The sequence below is a fragment of the Balaenoptera physalus genome (assembly GCF_965194825.1).
Source record: "Balaenoptera physalus genome assembly, chromosome: 2".
Lineage (NCBI taxonomy): Eukaryota > Metazoa > Chordata > Mammalia > Artiodactyla > Balaenopteridae > Balaenoptera > Balaenoptera physalus.
The window spans coordinates 104,198,076-104,223,489 of NC_138883.1; the positions used below are offsets into that span (position 1 = coordinate 104,198,076).

A 25,414-nucleotide genomic window follows, 5' to 3' on the forward strand; every position below is an offset into this window, starting at 1 on the left:
TATCTGTTATATGAATATTCCATACAGATGCTTAGAACACAATGTGAAAAACACAGACCAAATATATTTTAAGCAAATTCATACCAGTTTACAGATTAATTAAGAAAGTAATGCTTCAATCACAGTGAGAATTTGCTGTAATCTAACTCCATTGTTTACATAAAGGCCATCGAAAAATTTTAGTATGTCAATTTTTGAGGACTAAATAATGTCAAAGGAAACCCCAGGCAATTATTACTTTTTAATGAAAATATGCAATTTATCACTGAAATAAACAGGAAAAAAAAATCCATTACCTTTGTCATCTTTGGATGATGTCTTGCTGTCTTTAGATTCCTTTGAAGAGCTAAAGAAGCAAATCACCAGAAGAAAATTGAAAAAAAAAAAAAAAAAAAAACAACAGAAAAAAACAAAAACAAAAGAACAAAAATCGAACAGCTTGATATTGACTATATTTCAAACTAGTGCTATTCATACAAATTAATAATTCCAAAGGCCTAGATTAGGTTATTTGAACAAATGATTCCCTTAGGATTCTTGCACTGATTTTCCCCAAGATGCCTGAAGATCTAGATTTTCTGACAATTCTATTCAGTGGATATATGGCCATCTTCTCCAGATTTCAGGACTGGGACTTGACTTCATTTTGTGTTCTTAGGACTGATAGTTGTTCATTAACCATCATCACAAGGATTTTTAAAAATAAAACACAAAAAAATTGTCAATTTGAAAAAAAAAAAACAACAACAAAAAAACCAAATATATGCTGACAATTCGACAATGCAATCAGTAGGACACACTGCATATTACGAAGATCTTGAACTTTTTTTTTAAAGTAACTTATGACGGTCAAAAATATTATAGGCAGGATCATAAGTACTAATTACTGTACATGGTCTTGAAGCCACCCCCTTAATGTAGAGTGATCTTATTGAATGCTGGAATTCAGTATCGTAAAGAACTGACATAGAAAAACAAACCTCTTTGCTTGACCAGAGGCCCCAGTAGACGAGGGCCCTTTCTTCAAAGTATCCTTTTCTTTGTCTCCAGATTCTGCTTTCTTAGAACTTTCTCTGGCTTCCTTCTCGACAGGATCACCCTTCACGCAGTCTTCCTTCTTACCATCTTTATGGTTCGCATTCATCTCATAATCCTTGCTTTCCTTCTCCGGGCTCTGTGCAATGACGTCCTGCCCATCTTTTGGCTTACTTGCTTCAGAATCTGTAATTTTCACATTTTTACCTGTTTCTAGGAGGTCATCACCATCAAAATCCAGAGTGATGGCATCTTCAGCCTGGATTGTGACCGAGATGTTGTCATCCTCAGCTTCTTTCACAGTCGTATTAGCTTCCATCTCTTCATGAGCTGTGTGATCAGCCTCAGCTAGGTTCCCTTCTGAAGGAAGAGGTTTAGATACTTCTTGTGTACCATCACCAGAACCTGCTATATCTAAGAGGATTTAACAGGAATAAATACGGCAAAACAAGAAGTTTAAACAATTTCATATTCATAAGCTAGAATAGGACCTAGAAAATATAAAGCCAGTTATTAGCACTGATGGAAGGTTAGGAAGAAAAACACAAGGGTATTAACTAACATAAACAATCCTTTACCCAGGATCACTTATTCTTCATGGAAAAAATGATCTCTAAATACAAATACCAAACAACAAAAGTGAGGAAATGGTTCCATCCTGAGGATACCAGCTCTTCATTTCTGGTTATAAGTTAATGGCATATGGAAGATTTTTTTCCTCCACGAGAGTGACAAATGTGCAGATTTGGTATTCAATGTTCGAATTATCTTGGGACTTAACCCTTGTGACCTTCCGAACTCCCATGGTGACGTCTTGAAAGGTCACAGTCTGAGGATACCAATCGGTCTTCAAAGTATTCAGGGCCTCATCTTTTTCGCTCTTCTTATTCAGTTCTTGTGTAGTCCAGAATCACATGGAAAACTGCTACAGGAGGCTCCAAAGATGGCCTGCTCCATAACGTTTAGGAAAGTGGTTATTTCCAGGCTTCATCCTGTCCAGTCAGTCCTGCAAGTACCATTTTCAAAGATGTCTTGCATTCCCCCAAAAGAGAAAGGCTTCGGGCATCTGAGATTTTCAGCTGGTTGCTTTACTTCATCATTTCTTCTAGGTTTTTTATTCTGCCTTGCTTAGAACCCTGTTCCATGTCCTTTCTAGTCCAAAGTAGGAGGATCCTTTGACGTCTTTCCAAGAACTCTTCCATAAACCTCATACTGACCACGTATTTTGCTACTGGTGTCCCTGCAATTGTATTGGATGAGATAGCTCTCCTAAGCTACTGAAACTGTCAGAAGACTGTACGAAATTTCTCTAAGCAGCAAACAAAAAGTCGGTCTCCTGGTCACCCAACATTTTTAGGACTAGTTGTAAAATTAATTATCCATTACACATCAGGACTCCCAACAAGCACGTATGAGTTACTGCAGTGCCAGTCTCAAGAATGTAATCAACTTACCGTATGCTAGGAGTTATTTTTAAAAATAAAATTTAAATTGGGTTAAATAAAAAATGGCATTGTCCACTACAGTAACTGATATGTACCATTAAGTTAGAAGATATCTTTAAAGTGTTAAAAAGAAAATTAAAACCAATTGAAAAATAAAATCAAGGTGCTAACTTAATTCACTAAATTGATAATTTGAAAATAAACTCATTTCAAAAATAAGATTTCAAATAAGGAATGTTTTATTTTCACATAATTTACTGTTTTTCTAAATGTCACCTATTTTTAAACTCTACTTAGCATCAAACATACCTTTCTCATTTTCTTCTTCCTCACCATCCTGAAATTCAAAGAATAATCAAATGTAAAATGAATTCACTTAAAACTGGATTTCAGTAATAGTACAAGATCTATCAAGTTTAATTGCTGAATGATTTAATAATATTAGAGACACCTATCACTAACAAATACAGGATATTCCAATCAGAACTGAACCAAAACACATTTACAGAAATGTAGCGTATGTCTGTTATACATGATTTTACACAAGGAAACAGGCAAATCTGTCAATGATTATATCAACAATGAACTGGATTATTTAGTTTCACTACTCAAAACTAGTTTAAATAACCAGACTCTTACTCATATCAAAAAGCCACTAGGAATTCCCTGGTGGTCTAGTGGTTAGGACTTGGCGCTTTCACTGCTGGGCCGTGGGTCCGATCCTTGGTCTGGGAATTAAGATCCCGCAAGCCGTGAGGCGCAGGCCCCCCACCGCCCCAAAAAAAGAGGATGCAAAAAGACGCCAATAAAAAGCCTGCCTGATTATTTTACATGACTCAGTTCAAAGGCACTCTTAGGACTACTATTCAAAATGTACCAGAAAATCTAACATGAAAACATATACTTTTCAAGGGATGGAATGCATATTAATAAACAAAATAAATAAACAAAAAACACTCCCTTCTTAGGTATCTCAGAAGTAAGAATGACTACAAGAGTAGTTTCAAATTCTTCATTCCTTTTTAATCTGTTAAAATGAATTCATAAGCTGTCTCATATACAGTGGTGGTCAACCACTCTAAAAATGGTATTTGTGCTACAGGTAATCAAAACAAGTAACACAATTTTTTTAATGACTGGCTTTAATTTTAAAATATGTGATATTTCAATTTTAAAATTTGTGACATCACGTAATCTAAAATTAAGCATGTGCTGGCTTGAAAACAAGAATATCACAGAGGGGAAAATCTTTATTTACTCTACACCAAGCTAATACTACAAAAATAACTGAATCATAGCAAAATAGAAACAACATTTCCCAAAATTAAAGATCATAACAAATAAGCTAGTAATACGGATTATAATCTCAGTAATGGGAGAAAATTAAGGAATGTTTTAACTTATAACTTTTAAAATAAAAGCTGAGTAGAAGTAGATTGTTTTTAGTCAAGGTGGTGTGAAGCTACCGTACACCAAGCCTTAGAGGAGTGGTTCTCAAACTCTGAGTCTGTATCAGAATCCCCTGAGGGCTTGGGATTGACATTGAGATTGCTGAGCACCAACCCTAGAGTTTCTGATTCAAGTCTGGAGCAGGGCCTGGGAATCTGCATCTCTAACGAGTCTCAGTGATGCTGCTGCTGGTCCAGGGGCTACACTTTAAGAACTGTGCCTTAGAGCGACAGCCTAGCAGGGAAATTAGACTGAAGGCAAAACTGAACTGTAAACAAAATTTTAAATGCCGCATTAATCTTATAACAATATTTTGGATTCATATAAAAGCATGCATTCCTTAAAAATGTCAAATATTTTACCATATGCTCAAAATTAACATTTGGGTAACAAACATATTTCTGAGAAGTCATTTTTAAAATAATTTTTCAACTTTAAGTTAACACATAAGTGCCCCAATTAGGGAATGACCAATTGTACTGAAAACTAAAGTAACATGAAGGAAACTGAAAACACTGAAACAATTAAGCCATAAGCTTAGGAAGTAAAATAGTCCAAAACAAGTAGATTACTGACTGACAGCAATGTGACTCCTATTATTATAGAAGTCCATTATACTGTGCTCTAATAATCTCCTAATTGTTATACTGGAATTTAGTTTTAAACATTACATTTCTAATGTGCAACATCTGGAAAGGAAAGAAAAATGCTTTAACTTGGGTGGAGTGGTAGGCAGTGGCAGCAAAGAAAGGATGAGTTATGCTGGAATTACTGATAAGTCTTTTCCTCCCAAACTCTCTTTTAGTCATTTATCTCAGAGGGATAAATAAACTGGAATATCTTAACTTTTACTTAAAAGCAGAATAAAGTAACTTAAAGAATGCAACTTGCCTCTCCTTTATCTACCTGTGATACAACAGCACACCACTTCCAAGATATTCTTTTAGAGATGCAATATTGATATGTTCAAGAAAAAAAAAATGGCCAAAGTATTTGCCATTTTTTTTTTTGCCATTTTAAAAAAAGTAAAATTTTTAAAAATACTGTGATGTAAAAACCAAAATCTTTCTGCTGTACTTTCTGCCAATTAGAAATGTTATTTCTAGCTGCTAAAATAATTGGTAAGGTTTGCCTTACTTTGTTCAAGAGTTTTTAGGTATCTATCCTAATTACTCAACAGGTCTTCTGAAGGGTTTCACAACTTTAGTTTCTCAAAATAGTAGTAACACTAGCCTTATTACATATACTTAAATGTCCCTAGGAAAGGAGTCTGAGCCAACTTCCAGAAAACAAACTGATTACAATGGGGGTGAAGCACAAAAACAACTAGGGTTAGCAGAAAAGATGAGCCACATACCAGTGCATATTTGCGTTACTGTTCAGTATGTGCAGTAAACATAGCACTCACTACTAAGGTTAAACCATTCCTTACAATAAAGAAACAAACCAAGAAATACAAGAAAGACAGTGGAAAATTTTCCCTGTAAATGATATATAGGCACAGACATGACATGTACCTTATTGGAAAATAATTTTCCTCTGCTGAAAACAGATGTTTTTTCAGAATAAGGAATATGGTAAATAAGTAACCACAATGAAAAGCATCCTTTTAAATTAACTACTTTTTGTGCTTATCTTGAAAAAATGTATTTCACATATGAAAATGAAAACAAATGTCTATAATGTTCATGTTGTTTATCTTTGTAATGGGATCTACAACCCTTAAGTCAAATGTGAAAATTAATACAGATAGCTTCTCTATTTTTATTTCATTCTAGGAGCAGCAATGACTCGTGAGAGATAAAGACAAGCCTAGGACTTGTTTTTCAGTTAACAAAGTGTTTACTATATACCCATTCTATTACCTTCCCCTAGGTTAATCTTGTGATACATGTACATATATGTGCTAAGAAGACCTCTTCTGGAAGGCCTCCTTTCCCCTGACTTGTATATAAACACTGTATTCAGTCTGACTAATTTACAATAAACCTTTAAAATAACCCTAAACCACTAACTACCTGCTATCTATCTGGCAATACGCTAAAGACTGTGGGAAATACAAAATACCTGGCACATAATAAGCACTTAACAAATATCTGTTGAATGAATTTACTGAATAAATGTAGTGTAAGACACTGCTGTTTTTAGGTGGAGGGACTGAACTAACTGCAGCACTGTGCAAGTACAATGGAATTCAGAAAACAACAATTACGAGCGTGGAGTCATTTAGTGAAAAGAATACCAGACTAGGCACCATGAGACGCAGGTATTTATTCTGTCTTTACCACTAGAACAGTTTTACTCTGTGGTAGTGCCATCTACCTAGGTGAATTTTACCTATAAAATAGAGATAACATATGACCTAAATAGGATATACAGAATTAAATAAGATAAGGGGTGTAAAAGTTTCTCTGTAAACAGTAAAGCACTACATGAGAGAGATATGAGAGAGCTTTATGGAGGAGACAGAGATAAGTCTGGCTTTGAGAGGTATATAGACTTCGTATGACAAAAAAAGGGAAGGCCCTTCAAGTTAATGAAACATTAGGGGCAAAGGCAAATGGAAAAAGGAATATACATGATGCAATCATAGAAGATTGACAAGATTGATACTAGAGGAAATTTTTAAGAATTAAAGCATTACCAAATACAAACATTTTGGAGAAAATTTTCCAAACAATTCTCAAGTAACTGATACCTTCAAGCAAGTAGAACAGTACTACAAGTAACCACTAATTACACATGTACTATGTGCCAGGGTGTATGATTGATCTTCACATCACTCTAGCAGGTAGGACTTACAATGTTCATTTTACAGACATAGAAATTGACTAAGAAAACATGCCCAAACTCACAATATTATAAGTAACTAACAGAATGCAAACCAAATTCTACCTGGCATGACAAACTGCTTAGAGGCTAACACCTGAAAGCTAAAGATTTAAGCTTCAAGTCAAAGCCTGAAGACTGGCTTTAAATAAATATATCCCTATACAAGTGCACTGCCTATTTACTTGTATTTTTAAAAACAAGTAATAAAAGGATAAATTCTGAATTTTAGAAAGTTCACCAATAAGGGGACTTTTTTGAATATATCCTGTCTCTTAGATTTGACTTTGGAACCATGTAAATATTTTAAATAATTATAAAATTAAATTTAAAATTATAACTTTTTATTTTGAAATAATTATAGACTCACAAGAAGTTACAGATTAAAATTTTTTTAAAAACAATACTTAAACATTGAAAATAAAATGAAACAAGTCAACCTAAATATGTATTAGTTGGTGATCATACAGAAGACTAGTCTAAAACACAGTGATTTGTTTGTTCCTAAGGTACATCCTTAGGAGAGATACAACTGGGGGGAAAAACCTTAAATTATTTTCAGAAATCACACCGGTGGTGGTGTTGGTATTATCATTCTAGGACTATTGTATATACACTGTGAGATAAAGAAAATAATTAACTTAGAAGTATCCTTATGAACTCAAAATCTATTTTATCTTAGAAGTAAAAACCAACAAAAACAAGCAAACAAAAAACACATTCTCTAGCACTGTACATTGAAAAGGCCTAGAAAATATGAATAACCCAGTGGCAATGAATACCCCTACCATCGAGATTATTGTCTTGAAATACCATTTACCACTAAAAGGAAAAAATGGCTAATTACAGGTCTGGAGCAGGAAATGGAACATCTTTACCAGAAAGCACAGAAGCAAAGACTACTAGGATCATGATGAAAGGACTCAAAAGCCAGCTTGAAGAGGTTCTCACTGGCTACAGATGGGACAATTTGAGCATTAATAAGGATAATAACTACAATGGACTGAAATACATTAAAAATATTTAAGTCCATGAGTTCAAAATGAAACTATGGGAGAAAAAGGAAAAAAAACACAAAACCTCATTAGTCACTATTGGAGATGCTCATGAACCAGCTCATTATTTTGAAAATTGGTAAATAAAAGAAAAATAATCAAACATATATCCCGCCTTTCTTTGTAAATGGTACCACGGGGTAACCAAATAGCAGGTGAGGAGAAGTTTCTCTTTCCAAGGAACATTCCAGCTAACAGAGAAAAACATGACAGAATTAGAATATCACCACTTTGATCTCCCTGAATAATCAGTGCAGTATGGATCATCAACGATTGGTACCATCACCAAGAAGATACCGTCAAACATTATGTGTATCCAAATAGAAGAATACAACACTACCTGGGAATTAGCTGTATGTCTTGGGGGGATGGAGATGGGGGCGCAGGAATCAGGTAGTAAACCTCTGGATCCTATAACCAACTTACCAATTTACAGGAAACAGTAACAGTAAACAGAGGAACATGTTGAACAAAACCATAGGAATGTAATCAGCAAAATATAGACTTTGGAAGCTCTATGACTTGTCAAACTATGCTAGATGCTCTTTTTGTAAATATTTTTATTGAAACAGCCATCTCCATTCATTTACCTAATGTCTGTGGCTGCTTTCACACTACAATGGCAGAGTTGGATAGTTGTGACAGACCATATGGCCCACAATGGCTAATGGCCTTTTCTACCTGGCCTTTTAAGAAAAACTTTCCCAACTCTTGTTCTATAGGATAAACAACTCAATTTCTTTAACAAATAAGATAGTAGGGGAAAAAAGATGGAGAGAAAACCTATAGATTAAAAGAGGCCTAAAAGACATTTCAATCAATCACAATGTCTCAATCTTATTTGTATCTGGATTCAAATAAAACCTGTTTTTAAAAAAATTTTGGACAACTGAGTATTTGAAGATATTAAAAATCGTGTTTTAGGAGTAATAATGTAAAAAATAAAAGAGTTCTGAAATTTTTAAATTTTTACATACTGAAATTTTTAAAGTGAAATACAATGTCTGGAATTTGTTTCAAAATAATGCAGAAAAGGGGAAGTGAACAGAGGTATAGACGAAATAATACTGCCCATGAATTGATAACAGCAGAAGCTGTGTGATGGGTACACTCTATGCAGTATTCCTTAACACACGTAGTAAGACAATACATTCATTAGTCATGTTTAGAAGCATCAGATCATGATGGAACTCAGACACATCCATATATATTTCTAGATATTCCATTATACATCATTTGGGAAGAGGAAAAAGGTCATTTTACTTAAAACTTCTCTGAAGATGTATCCTCCCTTTTGATATGATAAGACAAAACTTGCCCCTTGATGAGAAGTATATGTGTTATTTCATTCTCTGGATGGAATGGGAGCAAGGCCAAATCTAGCCCATAAACATTTGCAAAAATTAGAAAAAGGCACTCATTCCTTAAGATACTTCTATCTGTTAAATTTCTACATTAAATATATAATCTATTATGAGAATGGGGACCCTTAGATGTGATGCTTTCACACACTCACAACCTGTGCAACTGTAAGAGAGGCCCTTGATGAAAATTTAAAAACTCGTTGCCAAAGAATATGAAGAGTTCAACTTTACCTTTTTGCAAATTAGTAATCTAGAGAAGGTACTCCTCCAATTTGGGAGTTGATCTTCCTCATCTACTTTTCATCATTCAGAAATGAATGTACCTGAGGATAGTATGGGGGACAAGTCTACAGACTTTCAGAGTCCTAATATTTCCTTCCTGAATATTCCAAATTACCAAAAACATTTCTCCCAGAAATGCAATTTCTCCCCCATTGTAATAAACACAGACAGCCAATATATAGCCTCACCAGCATTTCAAAGGCAAGACAGCTGCAGGAAAGAAGGCATGACCAGAGGCAATCAGCTAAGCAGTCTATGAATATACGCCCCATTATATACTCTTCCAGTAAATATTAGAGTGAGGAAATAACACAGCTGGATCACTATTTTTTCTAAATCTAGTCAACAGAGGGAATCCCTATCTCTATTTGAAAGTATACTATTTAAAGAGGGTACATGAACAAGGTATTCTTGAGTACAGATATGAGAAAAAGACAAAGGATAATTTTTTGGTAGAGAAATTGAGCTATAAATGTGTTTACAGCATCTGTACGTCATACTTTAAAATGTACACTATGCGTATCACATATACCAAAAACAAAATCTAATACAGAATAGAAGAGTTGTCATTTTCTATACACACATACACATACATACATACATACCCCAAGTAAAGTAATTGAACAGAGATTTTTATCATTTTTATACTATGCCCATCCTAGGAGTGTTAAATTAACAAAATTTTAAAGCCTTGAAAAGGATATTAGTACTTTTAAATGATTTATTTTATATCAAAGTGACCAAAAAAAATCAAGGAGTGTGAAGGCTTCCCAAAAGACTGGTAACTAGAGTCATGTTTTATACAAAGGATAGACTGTTTTTATTTTTATTTTGAAAATGGTAGGAACCTTGTTGTAATAACTTCCAATTACCTCTATGGCAACAGAAATTTCAGCTGCCACTTTAAAGTATTTTGTATATACCACATAAGTAACTCAGTATTAAATTTAAGGCAATTTTATGAATTAAAGAATTATGAAGTCAAAATAAGATTCCTTTTCCAAGCCCTTCCACCCACAATATCAAATTCATAGGACTAAATGTAAACTTACTTGGGCTGTTAGAAAGGTATCATCTTCACCTTCTTGAGCTTCAATTTCCTAAGTAAAAGGGTATACAATAGCTTTGCTTTACAAAATATCTGGGTAACATGAGAATGCTTTTATGCTATACCCGATTATCACTTGCCTCGTGTTCTGTGCAGGGTCTATGGATACCATTGGTCCTAAGTCAATGCTTAATAATTCAGGCTATATTTTTTATGCCAACAGAAACGCTTAGTCACATTGATAAAAGAATTTGAAAAATGTCCTTCATGAGCCCTTCATTTATTAGGCTAGGTAGAACGAAGTGTTCTAGGCATGAATACTGACCCCCTAATCCCTTGATTTTCTTAAGATGTACTAACATACTTCAAAGCAGGACAAATGATCTATTTCATTCAAAGAAAAGATTTAAAAATTATATGCTTTTAAGTTAAACCTTCATAAGTAATTTCCCCACCATTGATAATAACCAAATAAATGCAAATTAGTCTTTTATATGTACTAAAGTAGTAAAAACAAAACAAACCAAAACTACCACCTTATAATGTTAGCAAGGTCAGAGTTAGATTGGTACACTCATTCACAGCAGGGTAGTAAACAACTTAAAACTTAAATATCCCAAATTAAAGGAGTAGCTATTAGACACATAGAAAACAGTCTAATAAATTGTGGTGTAACACAAGAATTATGAAGTCATTATGATATGTTATGTGAAAATATTATATAGGATAGCAACTTATGGCATGATAACTACTAGGTAAAAATATATACATATGTGGAAGATAATAAGCAAAAATAAAAGGGTCATCTTAGATGGTAGGAGTCTGGGTGATTTATAAATAACTTTAAAAATATATTTTTTGAAAGTTCTGTGACTTTCACATTGAACTAGAAAAATATTTTTTATTATTTAGTACTTAATTTAACTGTGTCACATTTTAAAAAAAACTGGCTAAAGACCTGACTTTCGATGTCCTCTTTTTCTATATCTTCTATTGCTTCTGCCTCTATTAATTCATGAGCTCTCTTGTTCTCTTCTGCAGAAAGTAACTCCTTTGAATGCACATTTTCGTCTTCATTTTCACCAGATTCTTCAGAGTCCTTTAGTTCGTCATTTCCATCTTGTTCGTGTGCCTCTTGATGCTCCAATTCACAGTCCTTTTAATGGTAAGAAAATTTGGTACAACTCGAGGCAAAGTACTATAGGCTATCCACCAAACCTTTTTGGTAATTTACATCTCTAAATGTTTTCACTTTTATCATATTTTGACATTATTCCCAAAGTCAAAGTTCAATCATTTTATAGGACACACTAACTGTGTCTTTAAAAATAGAGGGGGTCTAATACCAACGTCATTAAACTATCCATCAGAGTTCCCAAATCTCTTACACTGAAATACATACACCACTAACTGGATTGCTCTCAAGTTCCAGTTGTTTAATATTTACCAAATCACATACTTGTACGAGCTGTCCTTTAAGACATGGCTTCAAAGAAATGACTTCTTTTCTCCACATGTCACAGTTTGATTTAACTTCAAAGACCACGGAAATCTTACATATGATAATATAAAGCTTATTTCTAATTAATAATAAGGAATCCCAACTGTTACACCAATGTCTGTTCTTAGAAAATATGCAAATAATTAATCTAAATGTATTAGCTTTGAAATCTACCACTATGCCACAAAGCCGATTAAGCAGGGGAACATAGGTTGGGATTGCCTCTGTGAAAGAATATCTGTTTGCCCTTCAAAGTTTAAGGATACAAGGGTACCTCAGTAGAAACAAAGAAAAGCAGCAATCTGCCTAGTTCCCTCTTTGATTAACTGCAGAGAAAGGGCTGAAAGCAATGAACATTCCTTCCTCCTTTCCTATTCTCATGGTACATCTAGCAGATTTAACAAAAAGTTTCTGGGTTAAAAGGGGAAAAGTGCAGGGGTATAACTATTAATCATTCATAGCTGAACTGCAATGAGTGAATTGAAATTTCTGGTGGGCACCGAGAAGAAATACGATTGTTTTGGAATATGGAGTGCTTGGGGAGCAGGGCGTCTCTGGGACAGAGGTTTAACCAACTTCACTACCTATGGGTGGAGGAACGTAGGGGATTGAGAATGGAGTAGGTGGTTGGTTATATGATGGTAGAAGAATAGGTACAAAACAAAAGAAAATCACAAGGGAAGTCACTGAGGGAACTTCATCTACTCTGAAGTGCCAACTTTGACCATTCTCCTCACCAATAAGTAGAAGTAATTCCTATAGTATTCACATATCTAAGCAATAGGTGATATTTACCCACCACTACTGTATAAATTCCAAAATCACCAACTCTGAGAAACAGGGAAAGCATATTCACTTAATTTCTATCAAATTCATCACATACGCGGATACTTCCAAAGGGAAAAAGAAATATAAAGAGAGTGAAGATATATTTAAATAGGATTTTTTTTAAAGCTCTTTTGTTCTTCTAGACATTATGAGACCAGGTTCATTTAATAATTACACAAAGGCATCCTTTGCAGTACATATAAGAGACAGCAATATTACATCTTGTAATGTTTCAAACAACTGAAATATTTTTATGAATTGAAGAGCTGAAAGGAAGTTAGAAATGTGAAAACTAAAAGGGTTTTTACTAAGTCACAATGCTTTTCCAGGTTATGGATAATTTTGGCTTAATCATGCACTCACTAGTGAAGATAACTAGAGAAGAGCAAAGGAACAAACCTAATGGAAGATATACCACAAGTATAAAAGAATACAAAGACTGAAGAGTTCTTAAATGCTCAAACGAAAGCTGGTTACAGACATGCAATCATGAATTTTAATGGATCCCTGAGCAAACATTTCCTAAACTATCTGACTGCAGGGCTAACTCCTCAACCAAACATCTCTTTCTCTCTGTGCCTGCCCTCAAAGTGTAAGATACAAAGCGTTGAGACGCACGGTGCTGTGTGGCTTGTGTGTGTATAACGTAGGCAGGGTAGAGAGCTAGACCACAGGAGAGGTGGGTGGGTGAACTGACATGAGCTGGCTTCATGGTGGAGCACACAGACATCCCAAGATGTTACAGCAATATGGCCTAACTGTACACAGAAAACGGAAATACATGGGGTGTAAATGTACCTAATTTAAGAGGAACTATGCTCATTAAAAAATTCCTGCAAATGCCACACTACCTAAGATCTAATGATCAGTAAATAGCAGATCACACTTCATTAAAATGAAAACAAGCAAAAAAAATCTAACTATGATTAAAAATAACAGTATGTAGAACTGCCACAACCTCAATTAAAATTAAAATACTTCATATTTCTGGTTGGTCAGTTTTAAAATACATTCTTTTTTAGCCAATAAAGACCTGGCTTATCTTTAAAGGGCAAAACAAATTTCTTAATCTGATCTTCACCAAGTAGCAACACATCAGCAACTTTCTCCATTTCAGGGACTACATTATTCTAAGTTCTGTTTGTTATATACGAAAGCTAATGCGATGGACAGTACCTTGTCCAGGAACTAAGACAACAATTGTCCTGTAGCTGTTCCTCTGGCCCCCATGTCTCAGATTTCTACTTAAAGGCTCGGACAAACATTTTTTGCTTTGTCTCATTTAACTAAAGATAATGTTATTTATTATATTTCTCAACTATGAGAATTAATAAGATTGACAATATTATATATAAGTCTAAGACAATATTGATATAAGTCTCTATCATTATTTTACCTACATATTTCAGTGTCTATTGTTAAAGTAAAATGCATGAATTCATCATGCAAAAGGCTAGGCTCAAAATAAACATCTTAACCTGTGTAATTAACACTTTACCTTGACAAAAGCATCATCTTCCACAGAAGCATCTCCACTCAACTCATCTGCTTCCTGTTTTTTACCTGCGAAAGAAGGAAAATGGGCTAACAACCAATATTTTATTACTTTAAAAGCAAAAAACATTCAGAGAAGTTTACCCCGAGGTACCACTCTCCACTCCCAAATCATCGGACAAAGCTAATGCCAACTGCTTATAAACCACCTGGCCACAGCTGTCCCAAACAAAAAAAAGCTTTATTAACAATGTCATGCTGTTTCATTTCACTAAAATAAACTGTACAATTAATCCTACATATGAACCCATCATCTTAACCGACTTGACATATGAGATACATTTTTTACACCACTCAAATTCTCTACCTCCAATTCTCCCAGAAGTAGCAGCACCTTTCAACAGTTCTCTACTATTTGTATACACGACCAGACATCTGATAGCTAAATTCAAGACTCATATCCCCCATAAAGCCATCCCTAAGTTCTCCTTGTCAACAAGCTTTCTCTAAAATAAAATTCTCACACTTGACACCTCACAATCCATCAGCTGATTATATATTGCCTTGTACTCTCAAGCACATCTTGCTTCACCATTTAAAAAAATACCTTAAGTACAGTGACTGCTTTTATGCTTATTTTGTGTTTCTCCAAAGGCCTAAATATAAATAACGCTGGGCGCTTAACATAATGACTGATTTAACTGATTTAAGGCAAGTAGAAATTACTTCAGACCAAAAACTGTTAAGAGCTTCTAGATAGACTACAGGCCTCCCTGACCCAGCCCTCATCTTCAAACCTTTGCAAACTGGTGGTTGGAATTTTAAAAATGTTTTCCACATCAGAAAGAAAAAGTTTTCCACAGAGCCAAAGCTAAAAGTTTGTGTTTTCAAGCTAGTCCACAAAAATCTACTAATTAAATAACCCATAATGTATCAGAAATGCTGTAAAAAAAAAAAAAAATCACAGCTGCTAAAATTCTACTATTAAATTTTTAAATTTTTATTTATTTTGAGATGTTAACGAATGTTCTTTCCTGAGGCTAACTAATCAACCTTTCCTTTGCGTAAAACAGGAGTTGCCATGTCTCAAGCTTCCATGACCCCCAGAGTAGAGGGTTTCACTGTGAGGTAACTGTAAAAAAAAGTTAGGATGCCTCCCTTTCCCATGTCTCCTCACCAGCTCCTATCTTCCATCTACTCCCAATTTGAAATCCTTTCCATGAATGAGAAATAAAAAGTGAAACAAGATACTGGTCCTTTCCAAATATGTGAAAAGATTAAGAGTAAAGAGTCTTCTTTTATCCACTGAGGGCTTGTGTGAATCAAAAGAGAAACAAAATGTGGAGCTTAGTGGCATTTGTATTTTAGAGAAAATACAAATTAGAAGTTACTGTAAGGGCAACAAGAGAGCTGTTCCTTCCTTACAAAAGAAAACAGTATCAGGTGAGAAAGAGCTCACTAAATTGTTTTATCACGTTTAGAGAAAGTTCCATAATATAAAAACTTTAAAGATGCTACCTTTGAGAAGAAATAAGCTTTTTAAAACTATAGGATTGGGACTTCCTAGTGGTCCAGTGGTAAAGAATCTGCCTTCTAATGCAGGGGACGAGGGTTCGATCCCTGGTCGGGGAAGTAAGACCCCACACGCCACGGGGCAACTAAGCCCACATGCCACAACTACTGAGCTGGCGCACCTCAACTAGAGCCCACGTGTCACAAACTACACAGCCCATGCACCACAACTACAGACCCCATGGCCCTGAAGCCTGCGCACCACAACGAAGAGCCCGCAGGGCTCAACGAAGATCCCGCGTGCCGCAACTAAGACCCAACGCAGCCAAAAATAAATTAAATAAATAAAATAAAACTATAGGAATCCATCCCCCAACACATACACCACCAAATAACCTACAGAGTATCGAGCTTTTGGGTGAACGCCTTCAGATCATTTGCAAATACCATTTACTCTTTACAAATATAAAATGCTTTACAATTTGCAAAGCGCTTTATTTTTTTTAATTTATTTTATTATATTTTATTTTTGGCTGTATTGGGTCTTGTTGCTGTGCGCGGGCTTTCTCTAGTTGTGGCGAGCGGGGGCTACTCTTCGTTGCAGCGCGCGGGCTTCTCACTGCAGTGGCTTCTCTTGTTGCGGAGCACGGGCTCTAGGCGTGCAGGCTTCAGTAGTTGTGGCTCACATGCTCTAGAGCGCAGGCTCAGTAGCTGTGGCGCACGGGTTTAGCTGCTCCGCAGTATGGGGGATCTTCCCAGACCAGGGTTCAAACGCGTGCCCCCTGCATTAGCAGGCGGATTCTTAACCACTGCGCCACCAGGGAAGTGCCGCAAAGCACTTAAAAAAAAAGGTCAACTGATTTTTCCTATCACCCCATGGTACATAGGGCCGGTAATCACGATTTTACAAAAGAGAAAATGAACCCGAGGTTACACAGCTTGCCCAAAGCTAGTAAATGGCATTGTCAGAACTGGAAGCCAAGGCTTCTCATTTCCAGTCTTAAATTCTTTCCACTTCATCTTACTATGACCTACTTAAAAGACATTATTCTAGTAAGCAGTGGTTAATGAACTCAATTTAAAGATACCATCTTTGAAATGGCAGCCCTCAGCATGACAAGCTACATATACTATGCACACTCCATGGTGAGTTTCACTTGCCTTAGTTTACTTAAACGAAAACCAAATTACACTACATCAACCAAAACAACAACAGCAGTCACTACCACTGCTTAAGCAGCTTCCACAGTGCAGACACTAGGATAAATGCTTCATATGTATTAATGCATTTATTTTATCCTCTTAACTAGCCCCATTTTACAAAATAGGAAACTAATGCTGAAAAGTTAATCAGATGACAAAGTTAGTAAGGATAGTGCTTCAGTTTAATCCCAGGCCTATTCCCACTCCTCAAAAACCACAAAACCATCGATGTTCAAGTAGCTACAATGTGCCAGTCGTTAAAAATGTTATCTCTTTTAGCATGAACACAGGCTCCACAAGCCACATCCATAAAATTTTAAAATGTGAGCGTCACAGAGATTACGTAACTTGCCCCATGACAAACAGGCAACAAGAGGCAGAGGTACACAAAAAGCTCCAAGTTTGCTATCCCTTATTGTTTCTAACAGCTGTATCACATGAAAACACTGGACACAATGTGTCATAAGCTGGTAAACATAAAAACCACAAGGACGAGATTTTCAAACATACAGTGATGAAACTTTAATAATAACCTGATAGGTACATAATATTTAAGAAAACTGACATTTCACACACTAGTTTTTGACTCCTCTCATGATCTGTAACTCTGCACTTGTTTACACATGATGAATTAGAAACTATACTGTAATTTCTTCCTTTATGAAAAAAAGTATCACCCCTCCACCATACAAAAATAATTCACATCTTAAGAAGCTATGATGTTCATCACCCAGCCCAGAACCTAGTACAATGCTATATAATAAGTAGATACTCAAGCATTATATATATTCTGACTGATAATGGTGTAGGTTCTAGGCTGCATGCTGGCAGTAAACAAGGTCTGGATTTCTATTCAGAATTTCTATCAGCCCTCACTGGGACGAAGGTAAGACGTGACACGCCAGTCAAAGTAGCATGATGTGCAACCCCATCCTGTCAGTAAGGACTGTAAACTCCAACTTTAACGATGTTACAAAGTACATCTACAGATTCCTAACTTTTATGATGTCACAGATAAGAAATAACTTAAAAGCAAAATCAAATCCCACTTAATTCAACAAGAACCACCAGCTTAGGCCCATTTTTGTACAGTCAGTAATCGTTTATACCCCATATCCCATTTAAGCCTGTGCTATGAAAGCTCCTACAACAAACTAATAAATGAATCTTTTGTCCTTCAGGGAATCTGGCATATACCACAGAAATGGGAACTGGTCCAAAAGCAAAGTAGCACCACCAGGATGAAGAAGCTAACTGAAAGTGCAATGTAGTCGGAAGCCTAACTTTAATGCTTTGAGGAACAAAACTAGAAAATAAATTGAGTAGTAAAGATAGTTTGAATAGCAAAATAAAAAAATGGAAGCAAAATTACTTACCACATCTCAAACTATCATAGTAGTAACATAGTTATTTTGAAATTTCACTGCATGATTTTAGGCTCAAAAGTAAAATGGTAAAGTAAAAATGTATACACCAAAGGAAGATGACACTAGAACACCTCCTTAATTATGCAACATTGTTTGTATGGGTCCACAAACCCTTAGTGAAACCGCTGGGACCAGACATGTTTCAGAACTGTCAGATTTTAAGAGAGTACAATAGTGTATATACCATTTGTAAATTTAAACCTCCCAGTGGCTTCTGGAACAGTTTCTCTCAATCAATCACAGAAACATTTGTGCAATGAAATATATGAATATTAACATCAATTAGGATAAATCAAGACTATAAGTAGCCTCACTTTTGCCACCAAACTTAAGAAAAAACTTCATTTTCAGAATGTTTGTATTTCAGAATTAACAATAAAGAATTCTGGATGGCAATTTGGTTTTCTCCTTCAAAGGCAAACTGGTCCTTACAACGTTTGGTAATTTTCCTTTTCAAGTTCAGAAATACCTCCAGAAACAAAACGAAACAAAAAATCCACTTAACAAGTAGATTTTAAAGTAATTTTGCCAAAAAAATTTTGTGGCTGAGTAATTTTTCCCCTAAACGTTTACAGAAGCTATGAAACGTAGAAAATGTTCAGTCATAAAATTCCTGTTGGATAAGATGGGGGAAGACTCAGAGACCAGGCCAAACTGAACAACACTGATGTTTCCAGCAACAACCTCTCCTCAACTGTATGAAATCTTAAAATAATCATGTACTATGCCTTGTGCTAACCATTTGCATATGTGTTTTAGTCTCTCTTCTATTAAAATGGTATTTCACTAATGAAATCAGTTTTCTAAAAGGCTTTGCACACTGTCTTAAACATAGCAGTCATCCAATAGGTCATTTTATTATTTTTTAAAAATCTACCATAAAGATAATTCATACTCATTATAATAAAATAAATCTGGAAAACACCAAACGTATATTTTTTTAAATCTCTTAACTTTGCCATCTAAAGACAACCAAACTGAACATCCACACACACTTGCGAGCGTCTGCACAAGATTTTAAAAGGCAGCAAGAATGTAACTGAGTTCTTAACGGATGACTTTTCTATCCTATCAATAAAAAGAAAATAGCACTGCTTAACTCAGCATTGCTGTGAGCATCAAATAAAGCAATGTGAAAGTTTTTTGAAAACTGTAACAGAGAACTAATTGCAACTGACAGGCGGAAAGAGATGAATGAAAATGATGCTAAGTTTCAAGCTGTAATCTAGAGCAGCCAGTGGTTCTTAACCCAAGCTGCATGAGAATCACCTGGGGAACTTTTAGAAAATACTGATTCCTGGGCCCCCAACAGAGTAACCAAAACCAACTCTCTGGGGGGCAGGAGCCTGGTATCTGTATTTTTAAAAACTCAAACGAGGGGCTTCCCTGGTGGCGCAGTGGTTGAGAGTCTGCCTGCTAATGCAGGGGACACGGGTTCGAGCCCTGGTCTGGGAAGATCCCACATGCCGCGGAGCAACTAGGCCCGTGAGCCACAATTACTGAGCCTGCGCGTCTGGAGCCTGTGCTCCGCAACAAGAGAGGCCGCGATAGTGAGAGGCCCGCGCACCGCGATGAAGAGTGGCCCCCGCTCGCCGCAACTAGAGAAAGCCCTCGCACAGTAAACGAAGACCCAACACAGCCAAATAAATAAATAAATAAATAAATAATAATTAAAAAAAAAAAAACTCAAACGACTCTAATATAGAGCAGACTGAGCATAACTGAAGAAGCTGGAGTGAGAAGAACATAAAAGGTTACTGTTTTCAGATTCTCCAGACTAGAAAAAATTTAAATTCTACCTACCTTCAACAAAACACCTTGAGTAGGTATGAACCGGTATTAATTCTCGACAAGGTAAAAAAAAAAAAAAAAAAAAAATCCTTAAACATAAACCTCCTATGAGTACATGCACATGTACATATATACCTTAGATCATGTTATCTGTGATAAAATCCGAGTGGTGGAATTACGGGCAATTTTCACTTTTTTGTACTTTTCTGGATTATCTAATTTTTAAAATGAAAACATTTCACTTTTATAATCTGGAAAACAATTCTGTAAAGCCATAATACAAACTATTCCAGGTTACCAGAACTGCCACATAAGGCTAACTGTGGAGTTTATGGTGTGAATGGTTAACTCCCAGAATTGCACCACACCGAGGCCCTTTTATTGTAATGTGTGAGAACTATCTTACAGGTGATTAAATACATCAGTAAACTTCAGCCTTAAACCCTAAGCCATTGTTCAGTCTCTTCATTAAAGTCATCTCTGATGCCACCAACTGATAATAATGATTGCTTTTTCCTCTAATTCCTGGACAATTCTCACTTTATTTTACATGAGTTCATGAAAGAGAAGAAAAAGTGTGAAGTCTTCTGTCCTTAATTCAAAATGCCTAGGAAATGAATGACATGTGAGAAAGACACTGTCATAAAGTACTAGAAAATTTTATCTATCTCCCCACCAGGATCCTTGACACACACCATATCTGACACAATAAAATAGCTGAAAAAAGTACAAAAGTGCTTTGATGATAAACATAATCCACCATATACAACTGCATAAGTCAATTGCAGGCTTTAATGGCTGAGGTAAAAGGGCCTGATTTTGTGAAATGAAAATGACATACACAACTTCTGAGGTTGGACAATATTCCAGCAAAAGTTATGAGGCTTTCCAACACAGCAACAACTTGGTGAGGGATAAAAAGGCGAGTGCCATGATTCACATACTCTAAAAGTAAGTACATTTCACAATCAGTGTTTAAGGAGAAGCCACTAGTGCTGTTGAGAAAAGCACCTTAAAAAGAAAAACTGTTTGGAAAATAGTAAAGACTATTAATCTCTGATAGACTGCTGCCTACAAAAAAATATGCAATTAAAATAAGCACCAAAAGAAATATTTTTAAAAGCAGTTGTTAAGAAAGTCATCATATGGCCCTCAGTATTCATTCAACAAACCTGTTATGTGCCAAGCAATATGCAGGCATTACAGAGACTAATGTAAATAAAAGACTATGTCCTCACCCCCACAAAGCTTCTAGCCCAGTGGGTACCCAAAAAAGATTTATGACAATTTTGTCCCCAAAATGCTTCTCAATGCCACAGTTCTGATTAAAGTTTCCTTAACATCCAAACACACAACAGTTTAAAAAAAAAGCAAGCATTACAGTGCACTATGATACTAAATTACATGAAATTCATTTTATGTGGTTGATTACTATATTCTTATTTGGCATACAAATTTTAGAAAGCTTTACACAGTAAACATGTAATTAATTATACTGAGTGTAGTACTTTCCATACATAATCAGGCATTATGTTTGGATAAATCTGTAACCCAAAAATATACTTGTTTCTATAGTGGGAACAAAACAGATTTTATATAGCAGTTTGAATCTTTTTTAAACCTGCAAGTATTGTTAAGTGAGTTTCAATTCGGTAAGTACTGATTACATATACTTCTGAATATTGCACTGATTAACTACTTAAAGTAACTTTTGCTGAAGTTTAGAGGTGACTCGAAAGGCTGAATATCCAAAAGAATGATATGCTGTTTACAGGTGAACCGAAAGAAAGTTTACATCCATAATCTCTAAAAGAAGCTAATGAGGAGTTAGCTCTACCTGTTTAACCGCTTTCTTAACACACACCCAAATCATGACAGTAACTCTCACTGGTGAAGCGCTCTTCTAGGTTACTTATTAAAAATTTCATAGCAAAGAGAATGTGAAAAGACTCAGAAGTGAGAACCAATCTAAGCTTAAAACTTCACCCCACTAACTCTATGCAAATAGATTTTACAAATATGTTAACCATAAATATTAGGACCCGCTATAACATTATCAACATTTGTTACAAGTTTGTGAGTTTGTGCTTGTAATAACAGCATTTTAAAAAATGTTCTACAGGGGCTTCCCTGGTGGTGCAGTGGTTGGGAGTCCGCCTGCCAACGCAGGGGACACGGGTTCGAGCCCTGGTCTGGGAGGGTCCCACATGCCGCGGAGCAACTGGGCCCGTGCACCACAACTACTGAGCCTGCACTCTGGAGCCCGTGAGCCACAACTACTGAGCCCGCGTGCCACAACTGCTGAAGCCCGTGCACCAGGAGCCCATGCTTCACAACGGGAGAAGCCACCGCAATGAGGAGCCCGCACACCGCAGCGAGGAGTGGCCCCGGCTCACCGCAACCGGAGAAAAGCCTGCGCACAGCAGCCAAGACCCAATGCAGCCAAAAATAAAATAAAATAAAATAAAATAAATAAATTTATTAAAAAAAAAAAAAAAAAAAAAAAAAAATGTTCTACAATATATTTAAGAATGCAGACTCCTTTTCCTCTAATCTGTCAAAACATAATCATTTTAACACAAAAAAATTGTTTGAGAAATAGTGACCCTGCACTTATAAGAGAACAAACTTAATATTTCACCTAAGTAACTTTTCAAGACCCATGAAGCTTCTCTTGCCTTATCATTCAACATCATTTAATTTTATTGCTACATTAAGCCACATCATCATAAGAATTATTTATTTTGCCTAACAAGCTGTTAAACGTGGTGTCTTGCTGTTGTCTACCTGACTGCCTCTAAGTAATCCCTTTCTTTAATTCTTATCCTTTTTCTAGTATTCCCAGCTAAAGATATCCATACTGACTGAGGACCTATGAGTTTTCCTGTTCCTTCCTTATACATCTATTTTAGCTAAAAAAAGAATTTTTCTTCTGGCTCCTAGCTACATATAATTATTAAATTTCAGAATTAAGAGACCCTTACAGATGGTCTAGTAAAATTTCCAATTTTACAAAAAGGAAGTATACCCATTGAAGGAAAAGTAGTATGACCAAGATGCAATTACTTTCAAGATAGATACTGTCAAGTGAAATAAGATGTGACAAAAAGAACATCATATTACAATACTATTTAATTTCTTGAATCCTTAGTTTAAAAAATCTGTTAATTATTATTTTTAAAAGTTTCCTTATTCAAATTTGATGTCTAAAAATTATTTTTAAACTTAATTTAAAATTTAAAATAACCTTACTTATAAGCATCTTAACTGTAAATTAATTCAAACTAGGTTCTTAGTTTGGGATTTACATTATGTTCTTTCTCATTCACTGGATTTTCAGAACAATGATAAATGGAACTCAAGGAGAAAAGAGCTATTTATCACACATGTCCCAGAATGAGTCTCATGAAGTACTCAGTTGTAGTGCGCTGCAGACAGACAATTAATGTTACGACTCCTGACTAAATACTACAAGATACCTTAACATCAGAGTTATGGAAAAATTCAATTTCAAGTATCCTTATAATCCATATAAGAGGAAAAAATTAACATACTTATTATATATATATATATACACACACATACACACATACACATATACATATGTATACTGAAAAACTTCTTAAAATGGTATATTGCTGAATTTATTGCTAAAGGTAGGATGAGTGAAGTTCCTAATGACTGAAAAAGAAAGGGATACACAGAGAAATTAAAAATAGGTGAGAATGAATAAATCAAATGAGATTTACTTTACATGCTAAAATCAGTAATCAGCTTAAATAATTTGGGACTATGATTAATACATAACATCTATCAAACTACCATAATATGCTAAATAAATGACATGAATCAAAATCATTATAAGAAATCACAATAAGAAACATGGTTAATTCCTGATGTACTTATTTCTGAATTTTTTATGCTTCCTCATTTTGAAATTGCCTCTGGGTTTGTCAGCAGAGGCTTCTCAACACAAGCTTCTCTAACACAGGGAAATGTATCCCTCAAAGTGATACACTGAGTTAAGAATTACATTAAAAGCCACAGATCTTCAAGATAACTTTGTTACTCCTCTAAACACCATTTCTACCTCTGCCATTCCCATCCCATCCAGAAAATGCTTCTTTGCCCTTTTCAATTTCCTTTGGCACAAATAGGGCACTCTTGCAAACCTACAAAAACTCTCAGTGAGACGGCATCAAGATGTGCCTGGTCCCAATACTCATGCAGATTGCTTAAGATCAAACTTGACTAGTTCCTTCTTTTCAAGGTTAATCCATTCAACCATTTTACTCTAGTTCAATCAATCTGGTCTACAGCAGAGAGTAGCATTTAGGAGCACTTAAAGCAGTAAAGAGTGTTAGGTTTTTAAAATGCAGCTGCATGGAACTTGTATGTAGGTACCAGGATCCAGATACCCACATCATGCCCACCCTCTGACACTGTCCTTATCAGGAGAGAAATCCGTAATTATTCAAGTAAGTATTTAACTTACCAGAACCTTTTAAATATATCTAAGTCCCATTTATATTGTTAAAATGTTAATTTAAAACCACCTTTACCTATTCATTAAATCACCATATCCTAGAAATATATTCTGGCCTACTTTAAAAGTTACAAAATCAAAACCATTAATATATCCCTATGACTTAAAACTTTTTATTTTTAAGCTAATTAGTCATGGATTTTTTTCCCCTACCTTGTTAGTATGATTGGTAAGGTTTTTTTGAATTTCACTGAAAATTAGAATGTTTAATGGCATAAATGCAAATTAAGTTCACCAAGTCAAACAAAATACTAAACACAAAGGTTATAAAATTTTAATATACTAGAGAAAACAGCAAGGAGCCAAGGTGAAAGATTTGGTAGGAATTCCATCAATACTCTGCCAATTGTGGGGCAAGGTAGACATGTATTAAACCGTATTTTATTCTTTAGGTCTTCACACTATGAAGGAAGAAATATTATAAAACTTGACTTTGTAATTTTTTCAGGAGCAAGAAAGAACTGGTCTCACTTTCAGGTCAGCTTCAGCCAAATCTTAAGGGCTACTAGTCACCCAAAGCCTGGCAACAGTAACTTTTCTTCCTTGACCCAACAAGGCAGAGTGCCAGAGGGAAATAGCAAAGAGTAGCACTATATAAACAGGGC

General features: G+C 35.4%; 1 protein-coding gene across 9 annotated transcripts in view; it reads right to left on the minus strand.

Annotated features, from left to right (window-relative positions):
- Positions 1-25,414, minus strand: part of SLTM (SAFB like transcription modulator) — a 44,692-nt gene that overhangs the window by 17,862 nt on the left and 1,416 nt on the right. The window contains exons 3-8 of one of the 9 annotated variants that reach the window (XM_082445562.1): positions 14,335-14,399; positions 11,466-11,663; positions 10,512-10,559; positions 2,790-2,817; positions 981-1,395; positions 297-346 (exon numbers count right to left, since the gene is read on the minus strand). In XM_082445562.1, coding sequence (XP_082301688.1) covers positions 297-346; positions 981-1,395; positions 2,790-2,817; positions 10,512-10,559; positions 11,466-11,663; positions 14,335-14,399 — 804 coding nt within the window. Of the gene's footprint in view, positions 1-296; positions 347-980; positions 1,450-2,789; positions 2,818-10,511; positions 10,560-11,465; positions 11,664-14,334; positions 14,400-25,414 lie in introns of all 9 variants that reach the window. The other 8 variants (XM_082445561.1, XM_082445564.1, XM_082445563.1 and 5 more) reach the window with 8 other exon arrangements.